The sequence below is a fragment of the Centrocercus urophasianus genome, unplaced genomic scaffold (genome assembly GCF_019232065.1).
Source record: "Centrocercus urophasianus isolate 14NV4802_14NV808 unplaced genomic scaffold, USGS_Curo_1.0 seq_25, whole genome shotgun sequence".
Lineage (NCBI taxonomy): Eukaryota > Metazoa > Chordata > Aves > Galliformes > Phasianidae > Centrocercus > Centrocercus urophasianus.
Window position 1 is genome coordinate 10,198,112 of NW_024884811.1, and position 26,348 is coordinate 10,224,459.

General features: G+C 39.8%; 2 protein-coding genes and 1 long non-coding RNA gene across 4 annotated transcripts in view; 1 reads left to right on the forward strand and 2 right to left on the reverse strand.

Annotated features, from left to right (window-relative positions):
* LOC122163972 overlaps nt 1–1,385 on the reverse strand; it is a 5,270-nt gene extending 3,885 nt beyond the window's left edge. The window contains exon 1 of the long non-coding RNA XR_006170086.1: nt 1,265–1,385. This is a non-coding gene — a long non-coding RNA (uncharacterized LOC122163972). The remainder of the gene's footprint in view (nt 1–1,264) is intronic.
* PLPP1 (phospholipid phosphatase 1) overlaps nt 1–17,034 on the forward strand; it is a 56,153-nt gene extending 39,119 nt beyond the window's left edge. For both annotated transcript variants that reach the window (XM_042825591.1, XM_042825589.1), the window contains exons 4-6: nt 2,417–2,474; nt 15,373–15,549; nt 16,575–17,034. In XM_042825591.1, coding sequence (XP_042681525.1) covers nt 2,417–2,474; nt 15,373–15,549; nt 16,575–16,700 — 361 coding nt within the window. In that variant the 3' untranslated portion in view covers nt 16,701–17,034. The remainder of the gene's footprint in view (nt 1–2,416; nt 2,475–15,372; nt 15,550–16,574) is intronic.
* Nucleotides 16,915–26,348, reverse strand: part of MTREX (Mtr4 exosome RNA helicase) — a 43,121-nt gene continuing 33,687 nt past the window's right edge. The window contains exons 20-27 of the mRNA XM_042825588.1: nt 25,628–25,738; nt 25,108–25,296; nt 23,925–24,088; nt 22,536–22,641; nt 21,457–21,513; nt 20,887–21,049; nt 17,460–17,564; nt 16,915–17,114 (exon numbers count right to left, since the gene is read on the reverse strand). Of these exons, the coding sequence (XP_042681522.1) occupies nt 17,062–17,114; nt 17,460–17,564; nt 20,887–21,049; nt 21,457–21,513; nt 22,536–22,641; nt 23,925–24,088; nt 25,108–25,296; nt 25,628–25,738 (948 nt within the window). The 3' untranslated portion in view covers nt 16,915–17,061. The remainder of the gene's footprint in view (nt 17,115–17,459; nt 17,565–20,886; nt 21,050–21,456; nt 21,514–22,535; nt 22,642–23,924; nt 24,089–25,107; nt 25,297–25,627; nt 25,739–26,348) is intronic.

Here is a 26,348-nt window from a genome sequence, read left to right on the forward strand (position 1 = left end):
TATATATATATATATATATATTTTATATATATATATATATATATATAGTATGTATATATATAAGTGTATATATATATATATATATATACTTAATTACTTTTATTTCTTAATTGTTATTTACTTGTAAAATTCCTGACTCATGGCAGGCCAGCACTGGCAATGTGCTTCCAAGGAGGCCTGGGCTGTGAAGCAGGTTGTCTGGTACAGTAGACAGGATGTTTTGCTGGCTTTGAGAAGGTATTTGTGTGCTGAGGAATGGTCCTGAAACCTTTTCAAAATATTTTAACTGAAACAATGGAAAAGCATTAAGATTTTAACAATTATTGTTTTATTTTTAACAAGTCCAGAGACAGCAGTATTGCCAAAGAACTTTCACTGGGATTGCACAATGTACAAATTGGATCAATATTTTGTCCAAGTTGTATTTTTGGCAATACTTCATGTGCTAAACACTAAGTTTTCAGTCATGTACAGCTAATTTAATCTGTCGGATGAGAGTGCACTTAAATTTTGCAATCTTCAATCTGGAACAAGGTATTCTTAATGTTACACTGTGCTTGTGTTTGTCTAGAACCACGAATGTCTGTAGGCTGCAACATATTTAACATATTGATTCAAAAAAACGAATGTAAGAGATCTTTTCTCTCATTCAATAACCTTCTGAATTCCTTCAGCTGGCAGTGTGTTGCCCTCAGGAGATACAGGAGAAGATCTTAAGGACAACAGCAATAGCCTAAATGGTGGTGGATAAAATACTGGCATAGTAGGAATTCATTGTTGGCACTTCAAGAGTACTTGGTTGTTGTGTCCGACAGACAGAATATTTCCAGGTTCTTGTCATTCTGGCTTTCACAGCAGAGTTCTAAACCGATTTTAACGCAGAAGAGTTAAGAAGCACTGGAGTAGAGGAAGGTTATCCTGCAAAAATTGCAGTCTTACTTTTTTTTTTTTTTTTAAATTTAAAACATCTGAAGATGCTTTTATATTGAAGAATGGAAAACATCTGTGATACTTACATATACAAAGCTCATCTTTTTGGAGTTCATTCCAGTTTCTCTGAAACAAAGCTCTTAGTAGTGCTTGAAATAGCTCAAAAATAGCTGTTTTTGAGTAGTTTGAAAGTCCAATATAGTCAAATGTAAACTAAGAGCTACAGAGAACACTTGCTGTAAGTTTCTTACTCCTCTGCAGTGGATTTCTTAATGCTGTGCATGCAAACTAATCATGCAGTTTTGGAGTTTTGTGCACGAGATTGCTTTCTTACCTCCCTTGTGGTACGTCTGCGGTAAATCCGATTGCCCTGCGGCACGCTGTTACTCTTTGACGGGAGAGCAGACTGACTGAGACTTTTTACTGATCCCTGATTCAGGCCCCAGGTGCGGTGACCAGCTGGGACACCTGCTGGAGGTGGCAGGGAGCTGCCTGGGAATCCACAAAACTTATTAACCTGTGCTAATTTGTTTGTCAGGTTTAAGTGAGGGTGTAACACAGCACCCTTAAATTACACAGAAGACTGAGTGAGACCTGCTAGATAACCTGTGAAGAGACTTAAACGTTTTCTCAGCAATGTGCTCTGTGTAATGTGTAGAAGAGAGCTGAAGTATAGTTTCATTTCCCTGTTTAGGACTGGATCAGAAATCTCTTAGCATTTTGTTGTCTCTTCTTGACGAAGAAGTGGCTGGGCTTTGTTCTGTGCCCTGTCAGGCATCTGCTGTTCTATGCTTTTTCCTAAGCCACTTCCCTAAAGGTGAAGTTGGTGATGAAGTGGTGATGTTAGTGCCTTTCAGCCTGGGCCTTCCAGAAGCTGTTTAGAAGTCAGAGGTAGTGTTGCCTTCCCTAACGGAAATAGCCAAGTGTAAAGCTGTTTCTACAAATACAGGGTTAGGTGTCAGCTTTTGCACTTGGCTAGCTGCCTTTCTTCCCTTCAGTGGCAGACAATCATGGTCTATATGAACTCTCACATTTCAGAAATGTGCACATCTAAATAGGAGCAGTTTATGTTGTCTCTTGATGGTGACATACAGTAACTACGCTGCTTGTGTGCATACTGTGATTATCTGATAAACACTTGATTTTTAATTGGTATATTTAGGCTTTTTGTCCTGAAAATTTTCAGAAACGTCAGAATGCTAAACAATTATTCTGCTCTAATATACGCTGTTTCTAGTTTCAGGATGTGCTTGCTTACAGGTTGAACTTGAGTTGAAGGACAGGGAGTTACTGCCTGATGCTGAGATCAACTTGATGTTGAAACAGTGGGGCTTCTGCTAATTGTCAAAACCTACTGACAGAAACAAATGATGTCTGTTATGCCTTGATAGCAATCTTGAAATGGCATGGGAATGTTTGTTTTTTTTCCTGTGTCACTGTGGCAAACATGGAAAAATACTGAAATGTTTGTTGTTTTTTCTTCCAGACTATCATTTTATTCTGGCCATTCTTCGTTCTCCATGTACTGCATGCTATTCCTAGCAGTAAGTATGTTTTTTCCATGTATTTAATAGTGGGGAAAAAAATAACCCAACCCAACTCTTATTTACCTGATGCAAAACTCTGCAATAAGAAATGTTTGATTTGATTAGGCTTTGCATGTTTCATTAAAGAAATAAATTAATACAAAGCCCTAGACTTAAGCTTAATCAAATATGAATGAGTCCATAAGTTCTAAACAGGAGACCAACTTCATTTTCTAATTCTTCCTACTTTTACATACCTCTCCACCCCAACAGGAGAAGAGTTAAAGGGCATGGGAAGTAAGGGGAGAAGTTTAGCTGCAGAAATAAAAATAAGACTACAATTTTTTTGATAGTTTCCAATGTATGAGGATTTGAAGGGCTTCTTCCTTGAGCGTTGATTTTCAATTTCAAGCCTAAAGCCTCATACGCTTCAGTTCAAGTTAGCTTGAGTCAAAAAAACTCCTCCTAGAATAAGCTTTGTAACACTAAAAATTGGATACTTATATACAATATACTATAATGTTTCTCATCTGTTCAGCTGTGTTTAAAAAAAAAAAAAAAAAAAAAAACAACAACCACTGTTTTTTTCCTTGTTCACTGTCTCTTCTAGTCTCCAAAATCATACAGGTCTACTTGTGATGCAGTTCCAAAAAACGGAATACATGGATCAAAACCACCATTTCCATGATATGATGAAGCTATTACTGTTATGTAGCAACCTTATACTGACTTGTCCTGCTGCGTTCAATTGTCCCTTAACCTCTTCTTACATGGTTTCATGATGCCTGTGAGAATATGACGTTGCAACCCTTCAGAAGCACAAACTTAGACCAGAGAAAGTTTACGATGTGTATGATAAGAATGAGTCTGGTTTATAATAATCTGTACTGATTGGATGAAAGTCATTGGTCATAGATCTCAGTCTGTCTGAACTTTTATCTCTGCTACTTGTATGAATGAGTCCAGCTTGACATGTCTTGTGGGGAAGGTGGTCGTGAGCAGGACTTTTCAGCCAGTATGGACTCAGAGGAAGGTTGCTGTTTTGAAATCTTGCCTCATAATGAAAACTCCCCCTACCTGTGCTCAATCTTCCTATGCCCTAGTTATTTGCCTTAACACTGAGACAACATCTAAATAGCATGAGTGCTGTGTAATGATATTTATGCTTGGACTTCCAGGCTCTGTTTAATTTGCTAGGATTTTAGAAAAAATGCAATCTTTGGCAAAAAGAGCAAGATTTTTATTTGCTATTCTTCTTTTGAATATGCGAGTTTCTTCACATGGTTTGAATAACCCTGTCTGTAGTAGCCTGTACATGTGCTTGGTGGTTTCTTTTCTAAATTCATGCTTGTGTGCAGAGTTGCTGAACTCATGACCTGAGATGCAGTCAGCTATGGAGTTTTGTGTGCTTATCTGCATGCTTCACACTTAGCAACCTTCTGCATGGGGAAGGAGGTAGACAATATGAGTCAGATCCTTCTGTGTCCCATTTTAAAATGCTGTAAATCCAGAGCTTGTATCAGTCCCTTAACCTGCAGGTGTACAGATATCCTTAACTCTCATAACAAGGCATTTGTGAAGCAGTGATGTATTGCACATAAATTCATATATCATTCAGGTGTGGCAGAAAAATGTTCAGAACAGAATTACAAATGTTAGAGAAAGGAAAGCAGTCTTGAAATTGGAAGCACACAAGAAGGAACATAATTTCAAAGTGTGCTCAAAGGCCTGCATTGGACCTGTTTGGTCACACATTCAGCCTCATGGTGGCTGCTGCTGCAGTTTTGGCTCTTGGGAGATGGTGCAAGAAACTGCTGTTGTAACCCCCAGTGTTAGGATATTGTGCTCAGAAAGTGAAATATTGTCAGTCATTGAAGGAATTTATCTTCTCACATGTTTCCTACTAAACTATACCCTGAGTTTACACAGTCCAATTTTGATAAGACTTTTTTTTTTTTTTTATAGCAGTCTGACCCTGCCTGGGGGAGGAGGTGTTCTTTTTCTTTTCCTGCACCTCTGTTTCTTGTTTAACTTCTCTGGCTGAGCAGTACAAAGAGTAGGAGACTTTGAGATTAGAGTTGTTTTTTCATAGGAACGTCTGAAGAGGGCTAACAACTTCTGTGCAGGTGTAGGTGTGTTTTTCTGCTAATTAATATGGTATCGCTGCATACCAACCTTTGCATTGACTGTGGTCTTGGTAGTTTTTTTAAAAAGCAAACCACAAAACAAAAGTATTTAAGCAGGCAGCTACTACAGGAAGATGAGGCAAATGCTTTCTCACCCTCCTCCTTGCCCACGTGGCAAGGCAGAGTGCTGCTCCTGGCTCTAAACCAGGCCTGCAGCATTTGATAACCTGTTTGTTAACTGAACTCTGATGCTGGCTTCATCTGCTCTTTGCACACTTACTCTAGCTGCAGTCTGAGTCATGAGCAGGACAAAATTGTGAACATGTGGCATTACTCATAGCAGCGTTAATCATAACCAGATGCTGGTTTCCTAAGGACTAGAGGAATCTGCCTTGTGTGTACTGCAGAACGTGTTCTTTTAACTGTTCTGAATTCATGAACACTGGCAGGTTGTGCATGAAGGAGCGGTACTGGGAGAAGTCAAATGGGAAATGATCGCCGCCACAGATAGCACAGGCATTGCTACTGTAAAATGAGGATGTGCTTAAAATGTGTGGCTTAAATCAAGATAAATTGCAGAATATTAGATAAGTAATGGAATGCCTCTTCAGCTCAGTTACCTGAGACAGAATTGCTGTGTAAGAAGCAAGTTATATGGTAGCTGCACATTCTGTTATGTACAGGAGCACCTGGTGGATTTAAAAAACTAGTAAGAGGTGATATATCACTTCCAGTAACTTTAGATGCTTTGACTTCTAAGCAGCTACAGTAATGTCCATGGAGTAACAATGTACGTAGAGTAATAATCCTTCAGGGTCTTACTACTTAGCAGGATGTTCTGATGCTCTGAATGAAGATTGAACTAAGGCAGAAGTTTCTCTAGTAGCAATGTAAGAAGGACATAAAAGTTAGGAGCTGGTCATGCCTTCGTATTGAGCATTTATGCTGTGCTATCTGCTTTACATTGTTTATCTCCATGAGGAGCAGAAGCATGCTGGTTCTAATCCTAAGGGGCAAAAACATTTTTTTAGTATTGGCAAAAATCAAAGTACTGCAGCCTGGTTTGAATTTTTCTCACTTAGCACATCTTTTTCTTACCTAACATGCAGGGCTTCTGCTGCTAAAACTCTTAAGTGCTTCTTTTTGGTAATAGAAAAGTGGGCTTTACAAGTGTCTCTATGCAGTCATCTGTGCATTCCCTACTAAGCAGAAGTTTAGCACAAGAGGTTAGTGGGAATGATGTCTGGAAGAAGGTACAGAGGCAGGCACGAGGTGTGCATGTGGTGACTGGTGACTTATGCTGGTAGTGTATGTAGCACTTCGCAGGGGATGTGGTACTTCGCAGAGAACTATTGGTGATAAGAAAAATTTGGGAAGTCTGGAAGCTATGATGTCTGAGTTGCAACTGCACAACTCCTGATACTGGGAGGGAAAAAAACTGCAGGTTTAAACATACTTCTGTGATGAGTGTCTAGTCTCAAAGTGAGGGAAGGTTATGTGAAAATAGTATGCAATTCAGTCTTTATACTTAAAGGGAAGGATGTGTTTTGTTTTTTCTTCTCTTTAGACGTGCTGCAACTTTAATGTGTGTTTTCTGGAGGCTTCATTAGCATGGAAGCAGGGGTTCTGACTACATGGTCTCAATTTCCTTGCTTCAGGAATCCCAGAAGAAAATCTGATTTAAGTATCTGTAGAGAATTATGCCTTGGGATTACTGATGAGTAGAAGTGCCAGCTGAAAAACATGGCAGTCTGAACAAAATGGAAAGGATAAGAGCTGGAAAGTGTAAACTTCCAAACTGAAAACACATAAATTACACCTGGGAGGAGCTGGGGAAACATGAATGAATACCACGTCCTCTGAACTGTTCAAAATGAATAGTCTGAAGTAAATCAGAACTGGGAATTTGAAGCTTTTCTCCTTAGTTTGTCCTCTGGTTTGTAGAGAGCAGAAGTGAACTTTTAACTTCAGGGATGGGAATATTTACTTGTTTGTAACTTGAACGTGTATTTTTGGGAAGCTTTGCTCACCAGTATTTACAGCTACTTAATATTACCTTTCTGAATTTCCCTTTGTGAGCAGTTTGCCTCCCTTACATCTGCTAAGGTTGTCTAAGTAAAAGGAATGAATCTTTGATTCCACATCACCTGAAATACATCCAAAATGGATAGCAGCCTCATTAAGCTGGTATCTGGTTAAAGCCTTCTACAGAAACCTGTAATGAGCTTAAATCTTGTTATTGTACCTGGATTTCCAGCATGTTTATGTGCAAAATCTTCAGCTGAATTGATCTCGTGTAGCTTGCTGTGTGTGACTGCATGGCATGAAAATAGACACAAGGATGGTTCATGAGATGGTTGGAGATTCATGATCCTTGAGGTCCCTTCCAACCCTGGCCATTCTGTGATGGTGCCTATGGTCAGTGAGACTTCCCGCTGGGAGAGGCAGTCTGTTCATCCCTTTGGGAAAGGGGAAGGATGCACTAATTCTGTTTCATAAAACACTCATCTAACATTTTTGGAAGAAAGGTAATACAGAATATCTCTTTAGTATCTTTAGGAAGTGTTAAATAGCACCAAACTGGATATTATGATGCCATGTTACTGTCAAAAAACTGTGGTGTCTGGCAGACCAGTTTAAGACCTGAGTTTTTAGGCTAGACTTGTTTGCTTTTAGTCTTCTTATTTGTCATCTTATGGAATGAGTTGTAAAGTGTCAGGCCAGGAAGCAATGATGGTGATTCAATGTGTTTTGGGATTCTTTTGGCTGAGATAGGTGGATCAGCTTGAGACTGAACTGTTATCTCTGGGAAGCTTTTGCTAACAGCAACTTCATGTGGAAACCATGGAGAGATTGAGCAGCAGCGGCATCTGAGAACCTAGTGATTTAGTAACAGATGCTGGAGCACAAAATGTTGGCATCCCCACCCCTTGCTGGTCCTTCCCTTTCGTTATTAAACAGCTGACACATTCCCCCTTGTATTAACAAAACCATCTTATCTGGATTGGAAGATAGGAGGACAAGTGTAACTGAACACCTTTCCTAGCAATTTCTCTGCTACTAAAATATCATTCCTGCCTTGAAAGTAGATACTGCTGTCCATCAACACTTCAGACTTTCATTTAAAAAAAAAAAAAAAAGTTTTAAATGTTCTATCTGAAATCTACCAAAGTTGTTCAATGTGTGCTCTATCTTCATTGGCCAGAATGACCCTTTTGCATCCACTGCAGTTGGCAGCAAGGGGTGCAGCCCTGAGGATTGAGTTGCTGTAATGGAGTCGGACTTGGCTGCAGGTAGCCTGGGCATGTTACTGGCTGCCCCTTGCTAGGGTGAGGAATTGTGCCCAGGAACCAGCCAAGCTGCCATGCTATTCTGGGGAGAGTAATGTGGGATGGGGGGGTAAAGAATCTGTGAAAGGTAACTTGAGTTGCTCATAAGCTCTTCCACTGTTCACTGGGAAAGTAGATCTTGTGTGCTCATGGAAGCAGGAAATTATAGAAGAGAACTAGAGAGCAATTTGTATTTCAGTGACCTGGACTGGCAGCCTATGCCCTGTGCAGAGAGGCGACACGCTAGACACAAATGGAAGCTGGGTTTAGGCTGTTTTTTTGGTTTTGTTTTTTTTTTTTTTTGGTGGGTGTGTATATATTTATAATCCTAAATGTGAAAATCAGACGTTGCTCCTGAAATCTTGTTTATGTTGGGATTAAAGGTTGGGTGCAGCAATTCCCAAATAAGGGCCTGGTAGCTTTTACCACAGTATCTTACATACATTTGTTTGCATGGCAGTGTTTCTTCACTTTCCCAAATAGTACTTGAACTAAGCTATGGAAGTCCCTAGTGAGTTTCTGCCCATGTGAAAGTTGAGGACTGTCTGGTCTTCCAAAACTAATAGGAGGACATGTCCTACTGAGAGTATTTTGTGTGGCTGTAGCTTTGGGCAGAAGCATGTTACTTGAAGCACAAATTAAAAAATAAAGGATAACTGGTCATGCTATGAGACTCAAGGATGGAGACGCTTGCGTTTCTCCCACCTGCATACTCTCCTAGTACTCATTCAGTACCAGTGTTTAGACTTCTCAGTAGCAAGCAAATGAAGAGAAAAGAGACTTCTGTAGTGCACTTGGGAATTGCAGCTGTTGGTAGTGATGAGATTATTGTGAATTAGCTCCTGCAGGACAAAGATGAAAGCATTTCCTTGCAGAGCTCACCTTCTGTAGAGGCTTCTGTAATTTGGTGTTTGCTAGAGGAACAGAAGCAAATACTTTTCTCATCAGAAAAAGACAAGCGTTAGTTTTTGGAGTAAAATAGAATGTTGAAGTTTTCCCTGCTTTATGGTAAAAAGTGATGTCAGTAAACTATTTCTACAACGTACAGCTAGGCTGCAGCTGGAAGATTACTAAACAAAACAACTGAAGAATTATTACTTGTCTGGTGGAAATGTCTGTATAAAATACATTGACTGTACTTTCAGTTTGCCTTCTAAACTAGTACGTGACAGGAGGTTTCTCTGTTGCATGGGAGGCAGCTCTCACAGTATCAAATACTTTCTGATGGCAGTATGCAGCTGTCTGAGGCTAGGCTAGTATGTACACTGCCTTTTTGCCCTCCTCTGGCAAACTTTGTTTCCTTTATTTATCTGTCCAATGGAGCAGCTCCCTGAGCAGCACATAATGTTCAAACACTAGAGGTGGCTCAGGTGTCAGGAGGAATGCCTGGGTGGAGTGTATGAGGATAGAGTTTCAGCAGCAGCCCATGTGCATCTCCACCTGGAACTAAGTGCAAACCTATATCCTTTTCCTTCTATAAAAAGGGAAAAATATTTCTGAATTGGTGGCTTCTTTCTCCTTTGTTTTCTGACCACTCCAAAGAAAATAGAGATGCAGATAAAACAGGGATCATAAGTAGAGTATTTAATAAGTAAAGTATTTTGGTTTTAGTTGGCTGTAGTTTAGGTTTCGGCATACAAAAGCTACACCTATTTATTAAATGATATCTAATGGCCTTATGGTAGCGTTAGGGTAGTATGGTTAGGTTGTGGTTGGACTCCATGATCTTTAAGGTCTTTTCCAACCTGAGTGATTCTGTGGTAAGTATTTATTTATTTAAGAAAATTAAATCTCATTAGGAAGGCATAACAGACCTTAGTCTCCAAGTTTTTTTTTTGTTTTTTTTGTTTTTTTTTTCTTTTTGAAGATCCTCAACTCATGGTTTACTTAAATTGTCCTACACCTTTGTGGTTCAGAAGTTGGCAAGTTTTCTGTTTGGATGTCTTTTAAAAAAAAAGTATGTCTTTTAAAATTACTTCAGTTAGGCACTACATGTTAACATCAAGCTTCACAAAAATGCACACTGGATTCCTGGTTTGCTGGCAGTGCTTGGCTGGTTGATGCCTAGAGCCCTGCGTTTATAAATGGTGCTTTGGGAATGAAGGGAGCTCTTGCACTTGTAATTAATGGTTGCAGAGTGCAAGCTCGTGTGACTGCTATGCTGTTTCTCAGCACTTCTGGTGCCTGTTGGGACACTTGTGCTGAGAATTTGCAATTTTTACTCAGTTTCCTGGATTTCCTATACTGCTTGGAATTCTGGAGTTTTTGCTGACAGAGCAAAAATAATAGGTTCTATACAAAATGGCTTTTGTACAAAGTAATCTCTAAGTTTCTTCTAATGTGCAAAAGGGTGGAATTAATCTCCATACTTTCACAGGAGTGGAAAGCTTGGATGATGTGACAGGAGGCCTTTTTTTCTTCTGTGTTGCCTATTGCAAGCAGAACAGAGAGGTCTTGGTCTGCGGATTGCTGAGCAGGAATAGGATGGAATAGATGGCAGGTCATCCGCGTGTCTTAATGCTTTTTGTTGCTTCATAGCGTTATGAAAAAAAAAACAACCAACAGGGTGAATGTATGGTCTCATCTCCTCCATTCTTTTGCAGGGTCATGTTGAATAACTGTTTATATTGAAAATACTCAGGTGCAAACTTTGTCTTGTATAAGCTTGTATCGAGGTTATTGGATTCTACTCTCCCTACAGATAGGCCATGCTTAATAACTGCTGGAGATGGAGGATGGATTGCTACGTTGGCTGTCAGTGCATCCACACAGCTTGCTTGTGGAGGACCTTACCATTTGAGAACAGGAGGACAGTGTCCTGAAAGGATGTATTTGATATGTCAATAGAAACACAGTTTTTCTGTCCTTCAGTGTGTGCCTAGATTCTCAGCCTTTATTCTCCTCAGGTCTTCTGGAGGCCCTCCGTAATAATTGCTGAGGCTGGCTGTTTTTTCTGAAGTCTGAATGGCTGCTAGTGCCTCCTGTGCTTTCCATTCTTCCTTTCACTTCTTCCTCATTAACAACGTAAAACCCAAACATGCAACCTTTGTACCCAGTCCCTTCACCCCATAAACAATAATGCTAACTACATACATGTGTGCGCAAGCTTGAAGCAGCTTTTATGCAATGCCAGTTCAGAGCTTGGATTGGGAAAAATCCTTATGGTGGGGTTCTGCAGCACTGACTGCTCTTCGTGGCTCTTTGGATTTCTGGGATCAGCTGAACTGTGCTCTTTCTTGATGCTCAGGTAGACACCATGAAGCTGAGGCTAGATGATGACCAAAAGTAGACCAAGTATGAAGTTTGTATTGGACTACTGTGGTGTCTCTAAGTTGGACTTATTTGATAGGAAAACTGATCTTCTGCTCTTTTCTTTTTCTACTGACCTTTATCTCTTTTACTTGGGCAAATTTAGAAGTGTTCTGATTCTTCCATGTCTTGGGGAGGTCTCACCAGGATAACAATTGTACTTTCTGGCTTGCTTAATTAATTTTACAATGCAATGAATATAGTAGGATTGAGGCAAAAACAGTCGGGGGAGGAGGGGGAATGGAGAAATAGGTGCATCTCCAAAGGGAAACCCATCTTCTCATTCCTTGAGACAGAGTAGGATACATTTACGGAATGTAATTAAAAAGGCCCTCTGACATCAGGAAATTTTAAAATGCTGTTAAATTAAACAGCTTTCAAATGATGACAGAACAAATGAATAGGTGGACAAATGAAGTCTATATGGAGTAATGGAGGAGGGAAAGAACACACAATGTTTTCTTCATTTTCCTTCCCTTCTTGTAGGAAGACTGGCAGTGACTTAACGAAAAAAAAAAAAGTTTTGCAGTGTGGAAAACGTATGTAACAGGCTTCTGGAAAGAAAAACAGAAGATAGATATTAAATGAAAAATGTTGTATAAGTTCTAAACATTAAAACTGAGTATTTGAAAGTTTGCCTTCCCTAGTGAAATGAATGGGGTTTAGCAGAGTTAAGATTCTGTGCCTGAAGGTAGGGATGTGAGATGTTGACTGTTAGGAAATTCTCTCGTGCAGCCACATGGATTACACCCCAAACGTCTGTCTAGGAAATAGTCACTGCACTTTAAAATTAGGCAGGCAGCTGTGTGTAGTGTATATTAATGCTGTCCTGGTGAAAGAGCAAATACTTGAAAATTATGCTAGAAATGTTGAGTAGCAAATAATTCTCTAGTTGCAGAGACCCTTCCATTCATGTCTGTGGCTTCTTGCAAGGAGCCACAAAGTGGCTGCGAGTTTCTCTTCATTCCTGTGTGTATTTTTAGAAATGGAGTACCAGACCATAGATTAAGAAGAAACTTGTGTTCAGGATGTGTGTGGTGTAGAGAACATATTTTCATTGTACAGTAAGCATTAGCCTGTGAAAGAAATGCTGGTGATTACTTTTAATCCTATCTCAGGAATGTTTCTGAAATCTGTTTGTGCAGTTTAAAAACAAAAAAAAAAAACCAAAAACAAAAAAACAAACCAACAAAAAACCACACCAAACCATGAGAAACTGGAGGAGGGAAGAGAAATGGATCGTTGGATCATGGCTGAATAGCGCAGCTGAAAGATCAGAGAGATTGTTAGGATGGCAGAGAAGATGGACAGTGTGGTAAATAGCTGCAGCTCACAGAGGCACAGTCCTACCTGAATAGCTCTGGCTGTTGCACTCTCTTCCAGGCTCCTGAATATTTTATCAGCAACAAAGGAAGGACTGCAAGGCGCTTTACAGTCCTACTAGCAAGATGAAGCTTCCTGACATTCCTCCTGCTTCTGCTGATGAATAAGAAAGCTTATTCATTCCCAGAGACCTGAACTGGGAGGGAGGAATGGCAGGGATTTCTTTCTGTTTCTCTTCTTTGCCTGTGTTGTGGCTTAGAAGAGGAGCAAAACCAGGTTCAAAAAGCCCAGAGGCATGCCGTGTATACAGGGAGGGGTTCTGTAAATGATCTGAAGTCAGTGTTAGTCAACAGGGTCAAAATAGCTCTGTTGGTGTAGTGCCAGGACAAACATGCATGATGCACATAGTGCTATATGCAGCACTCAGACACGCTTCTGGCATGAAGCTTTTTACAGGAAATGTAGTCAAGAGGTAAAAACTCCTTTCTCTTTTGACCACTTTATTTTCTACTCTAGCGTTACTGACCTACTTCAGGCCAGATTTGTTGCTGCAGTCTTTCTGAGTCATGGTTGTAGTAACAGTCTGTAGGGGAGCATGACTGTCTGAGCCTACTGTAAGTAATGTGCATGTGAAATTACCTGTTTAAAAATAACATGGAATCTGCCACTGCAGCAGCTGGCTTATAGAAGAAATGACTCTCAATCTAATGAGCAGTATCAGAAAATCCAATTGTAACCAGAAGAGCAGCTGTTACTCTGAAATTAAACACAGCCTCAGTCATCCTGCTTCTCTGTGGTGTGATTTCTCACCCGTAACATACTTTGTTTTGGAGTGGTGTAAATCCATCATCCTCTAGCAGGGTTTTCAAGAGGGACTCTGGATTTTCTGTATGGTGCCTGGAGTTGATGCTTAGGTTTGCATGAAGCTCCAGATCTGAATTCTGATTGAGACTGCTCTCAGTTCAGAAATGAGATTGTCATGTAGATGTCCCTTTTTGCTTGCTGCTTTGTCATGCAGGAGGAAAATCAGAGATGTGCTCTGAATACATGCTGCTTTACGGGAGATTCAAACACTATTTTGTCTGTGAGCTTGCCTCATTTTATTTCTTGAGAGGTAAATGCAGTTTCCCAAGTATCTGCAGTTGCATAACTCTTAATAACTGTACGTCTGCCAACTACCAGAAATGCTTACATGGGGAAAAAAAAATAATATTACAGCAAGCTAATTCTTGCTGTCTTCAGCAGAACTCAGTGGGAAAGGGGAAAGAACACCCATTGTCGGATGCACAGCCAGCTCTTTGCAGACTACCAATGTGTTCTCCCTGGACCCACCCCTGCTCTGCTCTTCATAAATCCCAGAGTAGTGTTAACACAGGACCATTAAGACACCTTTTGTTAGAAGAACGTTGTGACAACTGACTTTTGAAGTGGCTCAACAATCTTCCCTTTATTCCTCTGTGGTAAAATTAACATCCCCAGAAATATGCCAAGCGCTGCTACTTGAAAGAAAAAATTTTCCAGTTCAGGCTTAGCTGTAACTTCCTCAGAGTCTGATTTCATCCTGACCTTGCTATTAAAGAGAAGTAGTTATGGATAGCATTGATCTTTCTGACAGCCCATTTATAGCTGAAAAGTCATCATGCCAAAGTCATGATGCAAGTTACTCAGAGAAACCAACCAACCATTCCCCAAATGTTTAACTTCGGAAAGTAGCACCTTTGTATCTACACTACGTGCTCTGTGCTGATATTTACATTGTGAAAGCAGTGCTTCTAGAAAGCAGCCCTGGCTTTTGAAGCTGTCAGCCTAAGGGATTTATCAAGAGCTTACGATGTTGTCTCAGTGCCTAAAGTCTGTGTTTTAGGTTAGTCTTTCAAAATCATGGAAGCTGTCAATTAAGGTTTGTACTAGACCTGCAGTTCCTAGATGGTAGTGAAAGATGTACTTCATTTTAAATATAATTTCCAACTGAATTGTTCTTCTCAGAAAATACAGTAACTCTGTGCTACTTTTTTTTAAATTTTTTTTTAGTGTGACAGGATCAACTTGTAGAATAAAACCTGTGATGTTTACGGGGTGGCTGTTAGAAACTCCTCTTGAAGCTGAAATAAGAGGTCTTGTCCTAGGCAGAGCAGACAAGGAAACAAAAGCAGGATCTTTGCTGTCTTTGGGTTGTCATAGCATGAGCCTGGGGCAACACAACGAAAGCAGAAATACACATAAGATAGGTAGCACTAAGGGAGGAGAGAGAAAAAGAATGGGAGTTGCGTGCATCCGTTTGTATACCAGCATGGCTAATATGCTGGTAGAAAAGGACTTGGAATAGATCAAGTGAAGTTAAACCAGTGACAGCTGAGGAAAGTGATTGGGAATAAATCTTAAAAACTGGTCATAGATCATGCGAACTTCATGAATCTTGTGAACTTTACTCAAGGTGCTAATGTGCTTTCCAGTTGGAGTGAGATGGGGCTTCCTATTTTTGAAAGACTATACAGTTGCCAACTACTCTTGATAAGAAATCTACTTAACTGTAATCAATGTGGCAATTAAATTTCCATGGGGTTCTTTCTAAGCCTTAAAAGGCTGTTACTTCGGTGGAAGTACAGTAAGTTCTACATTACATCAATATAGCAGTTTGCACAGTTTATGTAAAACATGAACTCCAACTATCAAACCTTTGCCATGGTATACTTTTGAGAGCGCAGCACTGCTGGATGTTAAAATGTCTTCAAACACAGGTTTCACCTCAACGCTTTACACAAACATGAGACAACTCTGTGTAACTGCTTCTGTGTCTACAATATTTTACAATTTATTTTCTTTTCTTAGCTTTATCTGCAGGCCAGAATGAAAGGAGACTGGGCAAGACTCGTACGTCCTACCATACAGTTTGGTCTGATTGCTGCATCCATTTATGTGGGTCTGTCCCGTGTTTCTGATTACAAACATCACTGGAGTGATGTTTTAACAGGGCTCATCCAAGGCGCACTCGTAGCTATACTCATTGTAAGTAACTCCTGAACTGTGTACGAGTGTATCAAATGTTTGTTGGGCAGAACTGCAGAGTGGTAGGCAGCTCTGTTTGGAGGAAAGACAACCAGAGGGCTGGAGCACCTCCCCTGCAGAGACAGGCTGAGCGAGCTGGGCTTCTTCGGCCTGGAGAAGAGATGGCTGTGGGGTGACCTATTGCAGCTCTCCAGGACCTAAAGGGAGCCTGCAAACAGGAGGGGATTCAATTCTCTGCAAGGGTAGATCATGACAGGACAAGGGGAAATGGTTTTAAGTTGAGGGAGGGAAGATTTAGGTTGGATGTCAGGTTGTGGATGCCCCATCCCTGGAGGTGTTCAAGAGCAGGTTGGCTGGGGCCCTGGGCAGCCTGGTCTGATATTAAATGGGGACGTTGGTGGACCTGCCTGTGGCAGAGGGGATGGAGCTTGATGATGCCTGAGGTCCCTTCCAACCCTGGCCCTTCTGTGATTCTATGAAAGCACACCTGTCTTTCCTTTTGAACACTGCTGGAGAAGGAAAATAACTTCTTGGACTGGATGACTTCTTAAACAAGGTGCAGCAGTAATTCTGAGGATAGTGAGGCAGTCTCTGGGCCAGTGATGAGATGGGGCTGTTTTGTCTGTTACACAAAATACAATTGCTCGAGCCTAAGAGCTTTTCAACCAACTAGGATGGAAACAGACAACTACAGTAACCCAATGTGGTATGCATGTTTAAAGGAATTCAGAAAAAGATAACAGAGGCAGAGTTGGTCCAGCAGACACAGGGGATGTGGGTGAGATGTGTATCAGGGAGGGAGTTCTGTGAGCGAAGACTGTTTTAAACAGCTCTGGAGAAATGTGACTTAAGTGATACTTAAGAGAAAAGCAGTGCCTGTTGAACCACCTCCACCTCTCTGATGTTTAAATCTCTTTAGATTTTGCTTTTTAATATTGAGCGTGGAATTTATCTTCATGTTAATGGATAAAAATGGGTAAATACTTTGTTTCAAAGAGGAGATTAACACTACTTTATTCATTCAGGTTGTGTATGTGTCTGACTTCTTCAAAGTGAGAGGATGTACATTTCAACCAAAAGAAGATTCCCATACAACCCTGCATGAGACACCAACAAATGGAAATCACTTTGGCAGCAATCATCAACCATGAAGAATGATTCACTTACTTCAACTGTCTTGGTCTCTGAAAGGAAAAGAATTTCACCAGTCTAATTATGTAATATAAGTAAATGCCTTTAAAGGACTGCTGCTGCTCTTGGATGCTCACTTTACCTGTATATAAGTAACACTAACAGTTCTGTATATCTAAACTTTACATTGCTGTTGGTTCAAGCTCTTGCTTTAAAAAAAATAATACCAAAAGATAGTAAAACTGTAAATTTTTATTATGAATGTGGTAACACTCATTACGTACACTGCTGTTTGTACATGCCTTGTTGAAATTATTGTGGTTTAAATACAATTAAAACAATGTCTTGACTCAAGATGGCATGGGAAGCTTATGGACTTTGTTACAGGTAAAGGCTCGCTGCAAACACAATATCTCTCTTGATTTTTGTAATACCTATAAAAAAAAAAAAAAAAAAAAAAAAAGGAAAGCATTACCTACCACTACAACTGAAACAAGCACTTCTGCTACGAACACCATTACAGTCTGCAGTACCAGAGGAAGTGACTTGGGACTTAAGGCACTGTGTGTTCATTTTCAGTCAGGCACTTAGAAAGCCTGACTTCTTATGTAGCACTGGGTTAGCATATATGCTAACAGGTGTTATTGCATAGGGAGAGCAATGCTACCCCTTGCCTTGAAGTCAACAACAGAGGTTTATGTTCCCAAGCTCCAGCACGAAGAACATCAAAGCTTGCCTTATATTTTGCAGAATACTTATTCTTGAAGTGAAATACCTACCCTCTGCAAACTTATTTTCCAGCTCTGTGTTTCCAATTGCTTTTGCTGCCTGACACATTTGCCGAAGCAATTCTTCTAGCCTTCTCATGCAACGAATTATGCTACCTGTATAAGAAGAGTGACAGATCACTTTGGTGAAGTGTTGGCTCGGGAGATGCAAACAAAATAATTTCTAGACCATAACCTAATATCCACATTAGTTTATTGCATTTCAAAAGATTTTCTTCAAAAAAAGATTTTTCTTCAAAAAATTTCAGCTCAAGCTGCACAAAATAATCCCAGTACTAGTGCTTGTTTACCAGCATACAAGTAGTGTGCCCTCTGTTCCTTTCTTCTAGAGTCACCTTTTATCTAGAGTCAAATTACTGTACACAAAATAACTGTTCAAGTAATCATAGCTAGGATAGGATATTTGCCCTGGACTTACTTATTGTATCATCTAGTGAAAAAACTTTATAGACTAAGAAGCTGTCATGAGAGTCAGAACAGGGATATTAGGAACAGCTATTAGGGATAATAAAAGGAGGCTTCTCTTCTAAAAAAAGTATCTGTGTGATGTCAGTTTCTACAGCACAAATAGCTTGTGTGAGAGTCGCAGTTTGCAAAAGCCACTGCAATGACGTGATGTGGAAAAACATGGAAGCCAGTGGGCATCGGCACATCATGGGTACCTCCCCTGAGCACAGCCATGCTGTGTTCCTGTATGCCTCCCATAGCTGCTGCTCATCTCCATTTACTGCCCTTCCAGGAAATAGTCACCTACAGGGACCATTAACTGGGGTGTTGCAGGCTTTGCTTTTTCTTTTTTTTTTCTTTTTTCTTTTTTTTGGTGTAAGAAAACCCCTGCTGTTTGAGACTAAATGACTATTGTCTGTAGTTTCTTGCACAAAACAAAAGTCAATCTGGAGCTGATTAACAGGGGTACTTGGTTCACTTTAACCCATCTTCCCCGCTGCTTTAAAAAGCTTCTCTAATCTCCATTTCTTTCCAACACACACATTTCAACTTAATGACAACTCATTTTCATTAACCCATTACCACTGCTCCTAGCTGTGGCAGGCACGCTGGGGCTTGTGCTGTAGCCACCTACTTACCACACATGCAAGCATTCACACTGCTGGCAACTGCAGTTGAAGCTGAAATTTGACCATCAGTTCTGATAAAATAACAAAAGGCAATCTTTCTTTAAGGCTTCCTCTATAGCTTATGATAGCAGTACCATCAACTCGAGCTTTCTGCATAGAAAGTTCTGCAAGTGCCTGTTAGCCTGGGTGGTGGCACAACACTGAACATGAAACTTTCACCCATGAAGCACAGAGTCTTCCCAGAAAACACTTTTAATTGGTTTGGGAGCTTATGAAAAGCCAATTTAAAAACCACAAACATGGTGTCTTCCAATAGACTCTTAACAGCTGGCCTATTTTCTGCTTCTTTACTGCAATCAGCGCAGAGCAGGGAAGTTGGAATTCCCTGTAATAGCAGGATCTCTTCACTGATAATTGCATGTTACCTGCAAGGCAGAGAACCCTTTAATAATCCATCACACTACATGGTAACAATCTCAAAGTAAGGACTTTTACTTATTTACTTAATATTTACGCTTTTCACAGAATCCTAAGAGTTGGAAGGCACTTCACTGAAGGCCATCTAGTCCAACTCCCCTGCAAAGAACAGGAACACCATGGCTAGATCCGGTTGTCCAGGGCCTTATCCAGCCTGCCCTTGAAAGTCTCCAGGGATGGGGCATCCACATCACTAGGCAGCCTGTTCCAGTGCCTCACCACCCTCAGTGTGAAAGAGATTTTCTGTATATCTAACCTTAAATATACTCTCTGAGCTTGAAACCATTTCCCCTTGTCCTCTCGCCACAGACCCTGCTCAAGAGTCTGTCCCATTCTTTCCTGTAGCTCCCCTTCAGATACTGAAAGGCTGCTATCAGGTCACCTTGCAGTCTTCTCCAGGCTGAACAGCACCAGCTCTAAGCCTGCCCCTGTAGGAGTGAGTTCCATTCCATGGATCAGTTTTGTGGCCCTCCTCTGGACATGCTCCAACAGATCCATGTCTCTCCTAACAGGTCTATGTGTCTCCATTTCATTAAAATCACTACATCAATTCGGATGATGACTGCAAACTCTCCTGTGATTGCATTTAAAGTGATAGAAGATGTATGATGTGCTTTCCATCCTTCCGGACAACGCACAGAAAACCAGCAAATTAAGGTAAGACTCATGCATCCCCTGCTGTGCAAATTGAACTTCTCAAAACAGACCTGTATGAGTTAATTCTGGAGAAGGTAGCGCTATTCCAGTCAACAGAAAGCACGCCAAAATGACCTGACAGAGATGACTAACAAAGAAAATGCTGGTGCCCCAACGCATTATTCTGAGCAGCCAAGAACTAACATAAAGACTCAAGCCAGTTACTGCATATTCCCCTTTCTATATTCCCTTTCTCAAAACGCATCTGCAGCCTCTCAGACCTTCTTTTCAATGCGAGGTGTTTGCTGAATGCAGAATCCAAGACTGCTGGGATTCCTGTTACTCACAGGTATCCTGGCCTTAGGAAGTTCCTGGGACTGTGCAGTGGAATTTGTTTTAAGGTCTCCCATTTGCAACCACATACAAACATGAAAATGGAACTTCAGGAAGGCAAGACAGCAGTTAACGGTAACAACTTCATAAAGGATTTCCAGTATCAGTCCTTATACATGCAATTATAATACAATGATTATTAATCCTATAATCCTTCACAACTTTCAACACACTTCATCAAAGAAAAAATTAGGTTTCTCATTCTGGTAGGACCGTCATTGAATGCTTTTTTTTTTTTTTTTTAGGAAGCAAATGGGCTCTAAATCGTTTTACTTTAAAAATAATGTAAAGTCCTAATTATGATTCCTGAAGAGACAGTTTCTAGCATTACCATTTTAGGAAACAAATTAGATGTAATCTCTCACCTGGGCTATGTTTTACAAACAGCCTAAACAGATGTGAATACCTCTCACTTCTATCACCACTAAGATAGCAGGAGGAACTTTCAACTTAACAAGCAAATAAATAGCTTAACTAATGAGCAGAAGTGCAAGAGCAGTACTTTTCTTCCTTAGCAGCACGCATTTGGAATATGGTGTTTTGCCCTAACAAGTCATTACCACTTTTTGCAATGGCTAGAATTTTTGAGATTCATGGAAAGATTTAAAAAACAGAGATATATCCTTTCTTAAGAGGCAGATTCTAAATCATTAGCAGTGTAACTGTAAGTTAAACTATATTGTAGAAAGTTTTTTCCAACTTTGTTTTAGCCACACGGATACTTGAATACATCAGAGTTCAAACAGTTTAACGACCTACTACAAAGACACTGAAAACTAAGATGTAGACACTTTTGTGTATCTGTTATCAGCCTAAAGAAGAACTGAACAACATACCTTCAAAGACATCAGTCATTTTGCAAATGTGAGCAAAGCTAGCCCCATTTGCCCATGTGTATACAACATCCATGAGGTTGGGTCTGAAAGAATTTAAGTAATTTTCTTCATCAATTTCCAGTTTTGCTTCTGCTGATACCCTGGCGATTCTTTTAGCACACTCCTTTAAAAGAAAATATTTAAAATTTACAAGCTTAAACAGACTAAGTGTTAAACCAATAGAAATACACATCAGTAGGTAATGGACACAAGTCAAGGTTTCCTTTCCAGCTGAGTAACAAAGTCACTCAGTATCAGAAACAAGACACTGATCACATTGTTATTTAAATCTGCCTGCACTAACAGCTTAGTGTTGTAAGCAAGCTTATACAAAGTTTCTAAAATGCATGCTTTAAATTAGCAGTAGGGATTATAGCAACTTAGATAAGTCATTACAACACACTGTAGAACCACACGCAATCAGTGCCAGCCAGGTGATGATCCAACACCACATCTTAGCGCGCACTTATTACACACATGCTTTGCTGGATCTCACTGCCCCTGCGCTCAGGCAGATCTCCAGGGCATTACCTGCATTTGTCGAAGTGGTCCTGCCAGCTGCTCTGTCAGTTTTGGCATTTCATTGGACTGAAAAAGAAAATATTAAATAACTTCATGCACTCCCATGTATTTCCTCTAAACCAAATTAGATGCAAAAGTAAAAGCTACCATGTGTGCTAACGTCATCCTAAATGATTTCTGTGACTTTCCAAACTTATTATCAAACACTCTTAATCTACTGAATTCCCCATGAACTCCTTTTCAAACCAAAGAGAAAACAAATCTTTCCTGTACATGACAAGTACAAAAAAAAAAGTACGTGCTTTCTGAGCAGTGACGGAATTTCTTCCATAAACTGTTGCACAACTTTGAACTGCAAAAATGCTCACCATTTACTACTTGAGCTGTTACAAACTTTTTGTTAAGAATATAAAAAGGAAACGCTTTTAACAAACAGTAGTGGTAATTTAAGAAAATACAGCCTTACAATTGCATCTACATTTTATGTTCTAGCTGTTCAGACATGAACACTACTGCTAAGCAAAACACAGCACTGGATCCTAGCTTTTAATTTTCTATTGCTTATGAGCAATGGCTTACTTTGGCATCCCTTCTACTAACAAGAATAATTTAGTAGTATTTGCTACTTTCTACCTTTTGAGTCAGCCTGAGTGCTAAGCCTCGCTAGCCACCTGCAGTGAGATTTTATATGGAAGTTTATTTTTTTTGGTGACATTGGGAAAATGCAGTAAACTTCTATATTGCTTGCAGGCTGGAAAACAAAGGTATCAGGTATTAAATGTCCACGGTCTTGCTTTTCATTTGTATCAATTCCATGTGACACTGCCATTTCCATCAACAGGCCAAGGGTACTGTCCAAATAACAAAGCACAGGCATGCCTCCATTAAAAATAACTGCACTCCAGAGCTTAAGAAACAGATACTGACAAAATCTGTGCGTGTGCTCAAAGGCACTTTGTGTTGAAACAACTTCAGATAAAAATATGCAATGGACTGTACTAGCATCGCCGATTTCTGGAACCGAATTAGAAGCAGCACTGTTGGTAGATGGGAACGTCTAGAATTCATAGACTCAGGAAGGAACTCACATTCTCTTGAAAGACAAAACAGCTTAGCAGCGCAGTTGCCTGTTCTGCAGATAAGTCATTGAAGAGCCCATTAAACATCATCTCTGTCAGGAGAAGTTCATCAGCACTAAAACAAAAACAAAGAGAAGAACGCTTAGAGAGAAGACTTAACTGTCATTTTTAAACGAAGTATTGTTAACTGTTTTGTGAAGTGACTTCCCATAGCTAAAGTACAAAAGCTTCTTAATTTCACTTACTGGAATGCAAAAAACTGATGCATTGGCTTTTTGAGAGGGATGCCAACGAATAAGATGTTAATGTAAAGTAACTAAAAGCTCTAACTGGACTAGAGATAATGTCTCCTGATAGTTCATAACAGTTGAGGTTAACAGTTTTATCAGACAGAACATCAAGAGATTGAAAATAACAAGGGAGAGACACGGATTGGCACTGTTGTTGCTCAAACAAAGAGATTCAACCAGATATTTCCAAGATACTGGGAAGAGGAAAAATTTGCTACAACTTCCTTGAAGAATAAAGATTCCACACCAAGTTCCAAAAGGAAATGCACGACACCAATACAAAATCCAAACCTACTACTTGGATAAAACATCAAATGCTTGATAAGACTACATGTCTATTTAGAATTTATCAGATGATGCATAAGATGGGAGAAATAACTTTATTTTTTTAAAACAACAAAAATTGAAACTCATCAGAAAACAGATCCTGGAAGTGAGGAGTTGATAAAATGCTGCTGCAGCTCAAATTTATCACATTTTTAGGGCACATGGTACAGATAGTCTATAGGGCAAGAAGTAAAAACATTCATACTGACTCCTAAAAATACACTGCTCTATCAGTGTTCGAGTTATGCCCTGAAACAGAGTCCAGTTCATGAGTTTCCATGGAATCTTTACAATATCTTTCAATAAACACATACCTGTTAAATGCATTACAGTAAAATGCATCGCTCCTATAGATTTGTTCCAGCTGCCCTGTGGAACCAATTAAGCTGTATTCTAAACCTGTTAATGACTCAGTAATTGCTGACACTCACTGTTACACCCATGTTTGGGTGTAACGAGTGGCTCTGTGCTAACAATCCTCTCCTGTAACATACAGTATTAAACAACAACCCATACCATTGCTTAAGCTGTGTAAGAAACTAGCCACTATTCCATCATTCTAACATCCACGTTTTACTTTTGGCATATACTGTATTTTGTTCTTCAGGTGCCATTTTATTGCTCTCATTCATACATTCCCTTTACGACACACCCCTCATAGCCTAAGAAGAACCCTTCTTCCACTGGTCCCAGAATATTAAAACATAAACATGACACGCCAGTTTCCGTGAGGCCAGCTGAGCGTGCCTGCATGACGAACGCTTGGCACAGAAGCAATTACCTGCTGATTTCACAGGCAACACGTCCTTTCATCTCAATGACATCGGAAGATGTGGCAAAACCCAGCCTCCTCAAAACACGCTTGCGGCATTTGAGTTCATCCATTTGTAAGACAGTTCTGGCCTTTTTCAGTTCTCGCTTTGCTGCTTTAATATCCATAGCAATCTAGGGGTGTGTCAGGAGGAGAGAATTAAATGTTGCTTTGTTAACAGATGCCACTGTCTAGAGACATTTAATATGCGTGGAAGCCTCAGAACTCAGTAAACAGTCACAGCAGTTGAAACTGACTCCAATAACTCTATTAAGAAGATGAAAGTTATAAATAAAGTGAAAAACACCAAAAAGTTGTATTGGCTCCATACACCCATAAAGAACTCCAGCATGTTTGGGAAATTCCGCTATTTATGCAGAAGGAAAAAAAATAAATTAAAAAAATTACAGAAGAGATCTTTGGTTGTGAGCTGACACTTCATCTAAGACCAATACTACACCCCACTGCCAACTCCTTCATTGAATACATGCAGCTTCTCCAGTTTATCACATCACAGACTACCATCATCCTAATGGCAGAGTGCACAGCACAGACACCCCTGTGGAAGTCTGCTTGGTCCATTAGGTCTTAACATATACAACCTTGCGCTTTTCCTGACAGAAATAAACTTACTCCCATGAAGAGAATCCTAGAGAATTTGCTCTCTGGAGAAGGACAGAAACAAATAAATTATTTTTATATGCAGCTACTTTCAGTTTAGCAGGGTGCAACCCTGTACAAAATAAGTATACTGCTTCCAAGCCGGGAGTCAGGAAAAAGCAGCACAGTGGTTTGCAAGGTAATCTCTCCAAGCTAGTAAGCCCCATCAGCTCACCTCAGCTCTGCACAAGCTTATTATGAATGACAAGTTTTAATTATCGGTGGGCATGCTGTGGTGTGCCATGCCTACTGACTGAACAGAACTTTAGTGACACCTCTGTAACCTTTTAATCTCTAGTGAGTATTTCTGAAAAGCTTTCTTTTACAGATCAGTGAAGGAAATGGCACAGCCCTGCCAGTTTGTTAATAAGATTCAGTATTTCTCACTTTATTTAAGATAGAATTGTGCTTTGAGAAGAAAAAGAAAAGCAATTAAGCCTCTCTTCAAGTAGACACAGATATACACGGTATAGTCCATTGTTTTATATTTTACCTGTGCTTTTCTTTCACAAAGTTTATATATAGTTTCTAAATTGGGATCATTATGAAGAGGATGTGAATACATCCTATGCTCAAATGCTTCTACTTTCTGGATGACTTTCTTCAGTCCTTGATCTTTGATACCCATATCATCAATAGGATCCAATAATGGCACCCCATCAGGAAATCGCTTCTGTACTTCCTTGAATGTAAACAGAAGGAAAAAAGAAGACAAAATAAATTTTCTTTTAATATTGTAACAGCACAACAAAATACAATTTTAAAAATAGTCTGACACAGTTACAGGGATGTGAAAGGAGGAGGTGGAAGTTTGGTATGAGATATTCCAGTAGTTCTCAAAGACAGTCTGAAAAGGGATACAACTGATATACATACCCAGTTTCCAATACCTTTTAAAACTACTCCTGATGTGACTCAAAATTTAGACAAATTTATTTAAAACTAGTTGCCCTTTGTTCAAGTGTGCCCCTCTAATCGAAGCAGACAGCTTTCACAGCTCTTGAGAAACTTACCTGTATAGATTTCAGCACACTTTGCCTGTTGTCAATAGGCCTCAGGTCTTTGGGTATGTACAGTCTGACACTGCTGATGGCTGAGAGGAGATGCACCAGAACAGGAACGACCTACGAGCAGAGCGCAGCACCCAGTCACTAAAATACGTATTGTCACTTCTGCCTTGTAAAACTTCACAAAGGAAAAGGGAAACTGAGTAAACAAGGACAGAGCAGTGGATAAAGGAGTACAAGGAAGCAGCAAAAATGAGTAACGAGGTAAAGCACCAATAAGTCAGTCTGGCCAAATGGGAAAATTCCATATTCCATTCAGTCTGGAGAGAGGCCCAAGCAGAAAAAAAATAAAATAAAAAAAAATCGGTTTTCCTATTGCTCGTATTCCAGTGCAGCAAGAAGTAGATATGACTACTGAATATGTACTCTCATTCAATATTTATATTAAGATTAGACTGAAATGTATTTCTTAACTATATTTCACTGAAATACACAGAATAATCCAACAAATTACCCTGCATTACGAAGTCGTCATGTGTGTATTTAGCTTTTACAAGATGATAATCTCTAGACATTTTCGACACTCTTTTTTCTTGCCTTTTTTCTACTGGAATAGCTCTTATAATCCAAAATAGACAAATTACTCTTACAAATACAAGTAGAAATATTAACAGAAAATAACAAATAAGAAAATATGTATCCACTAGCATCAAAACCACAAAGATGC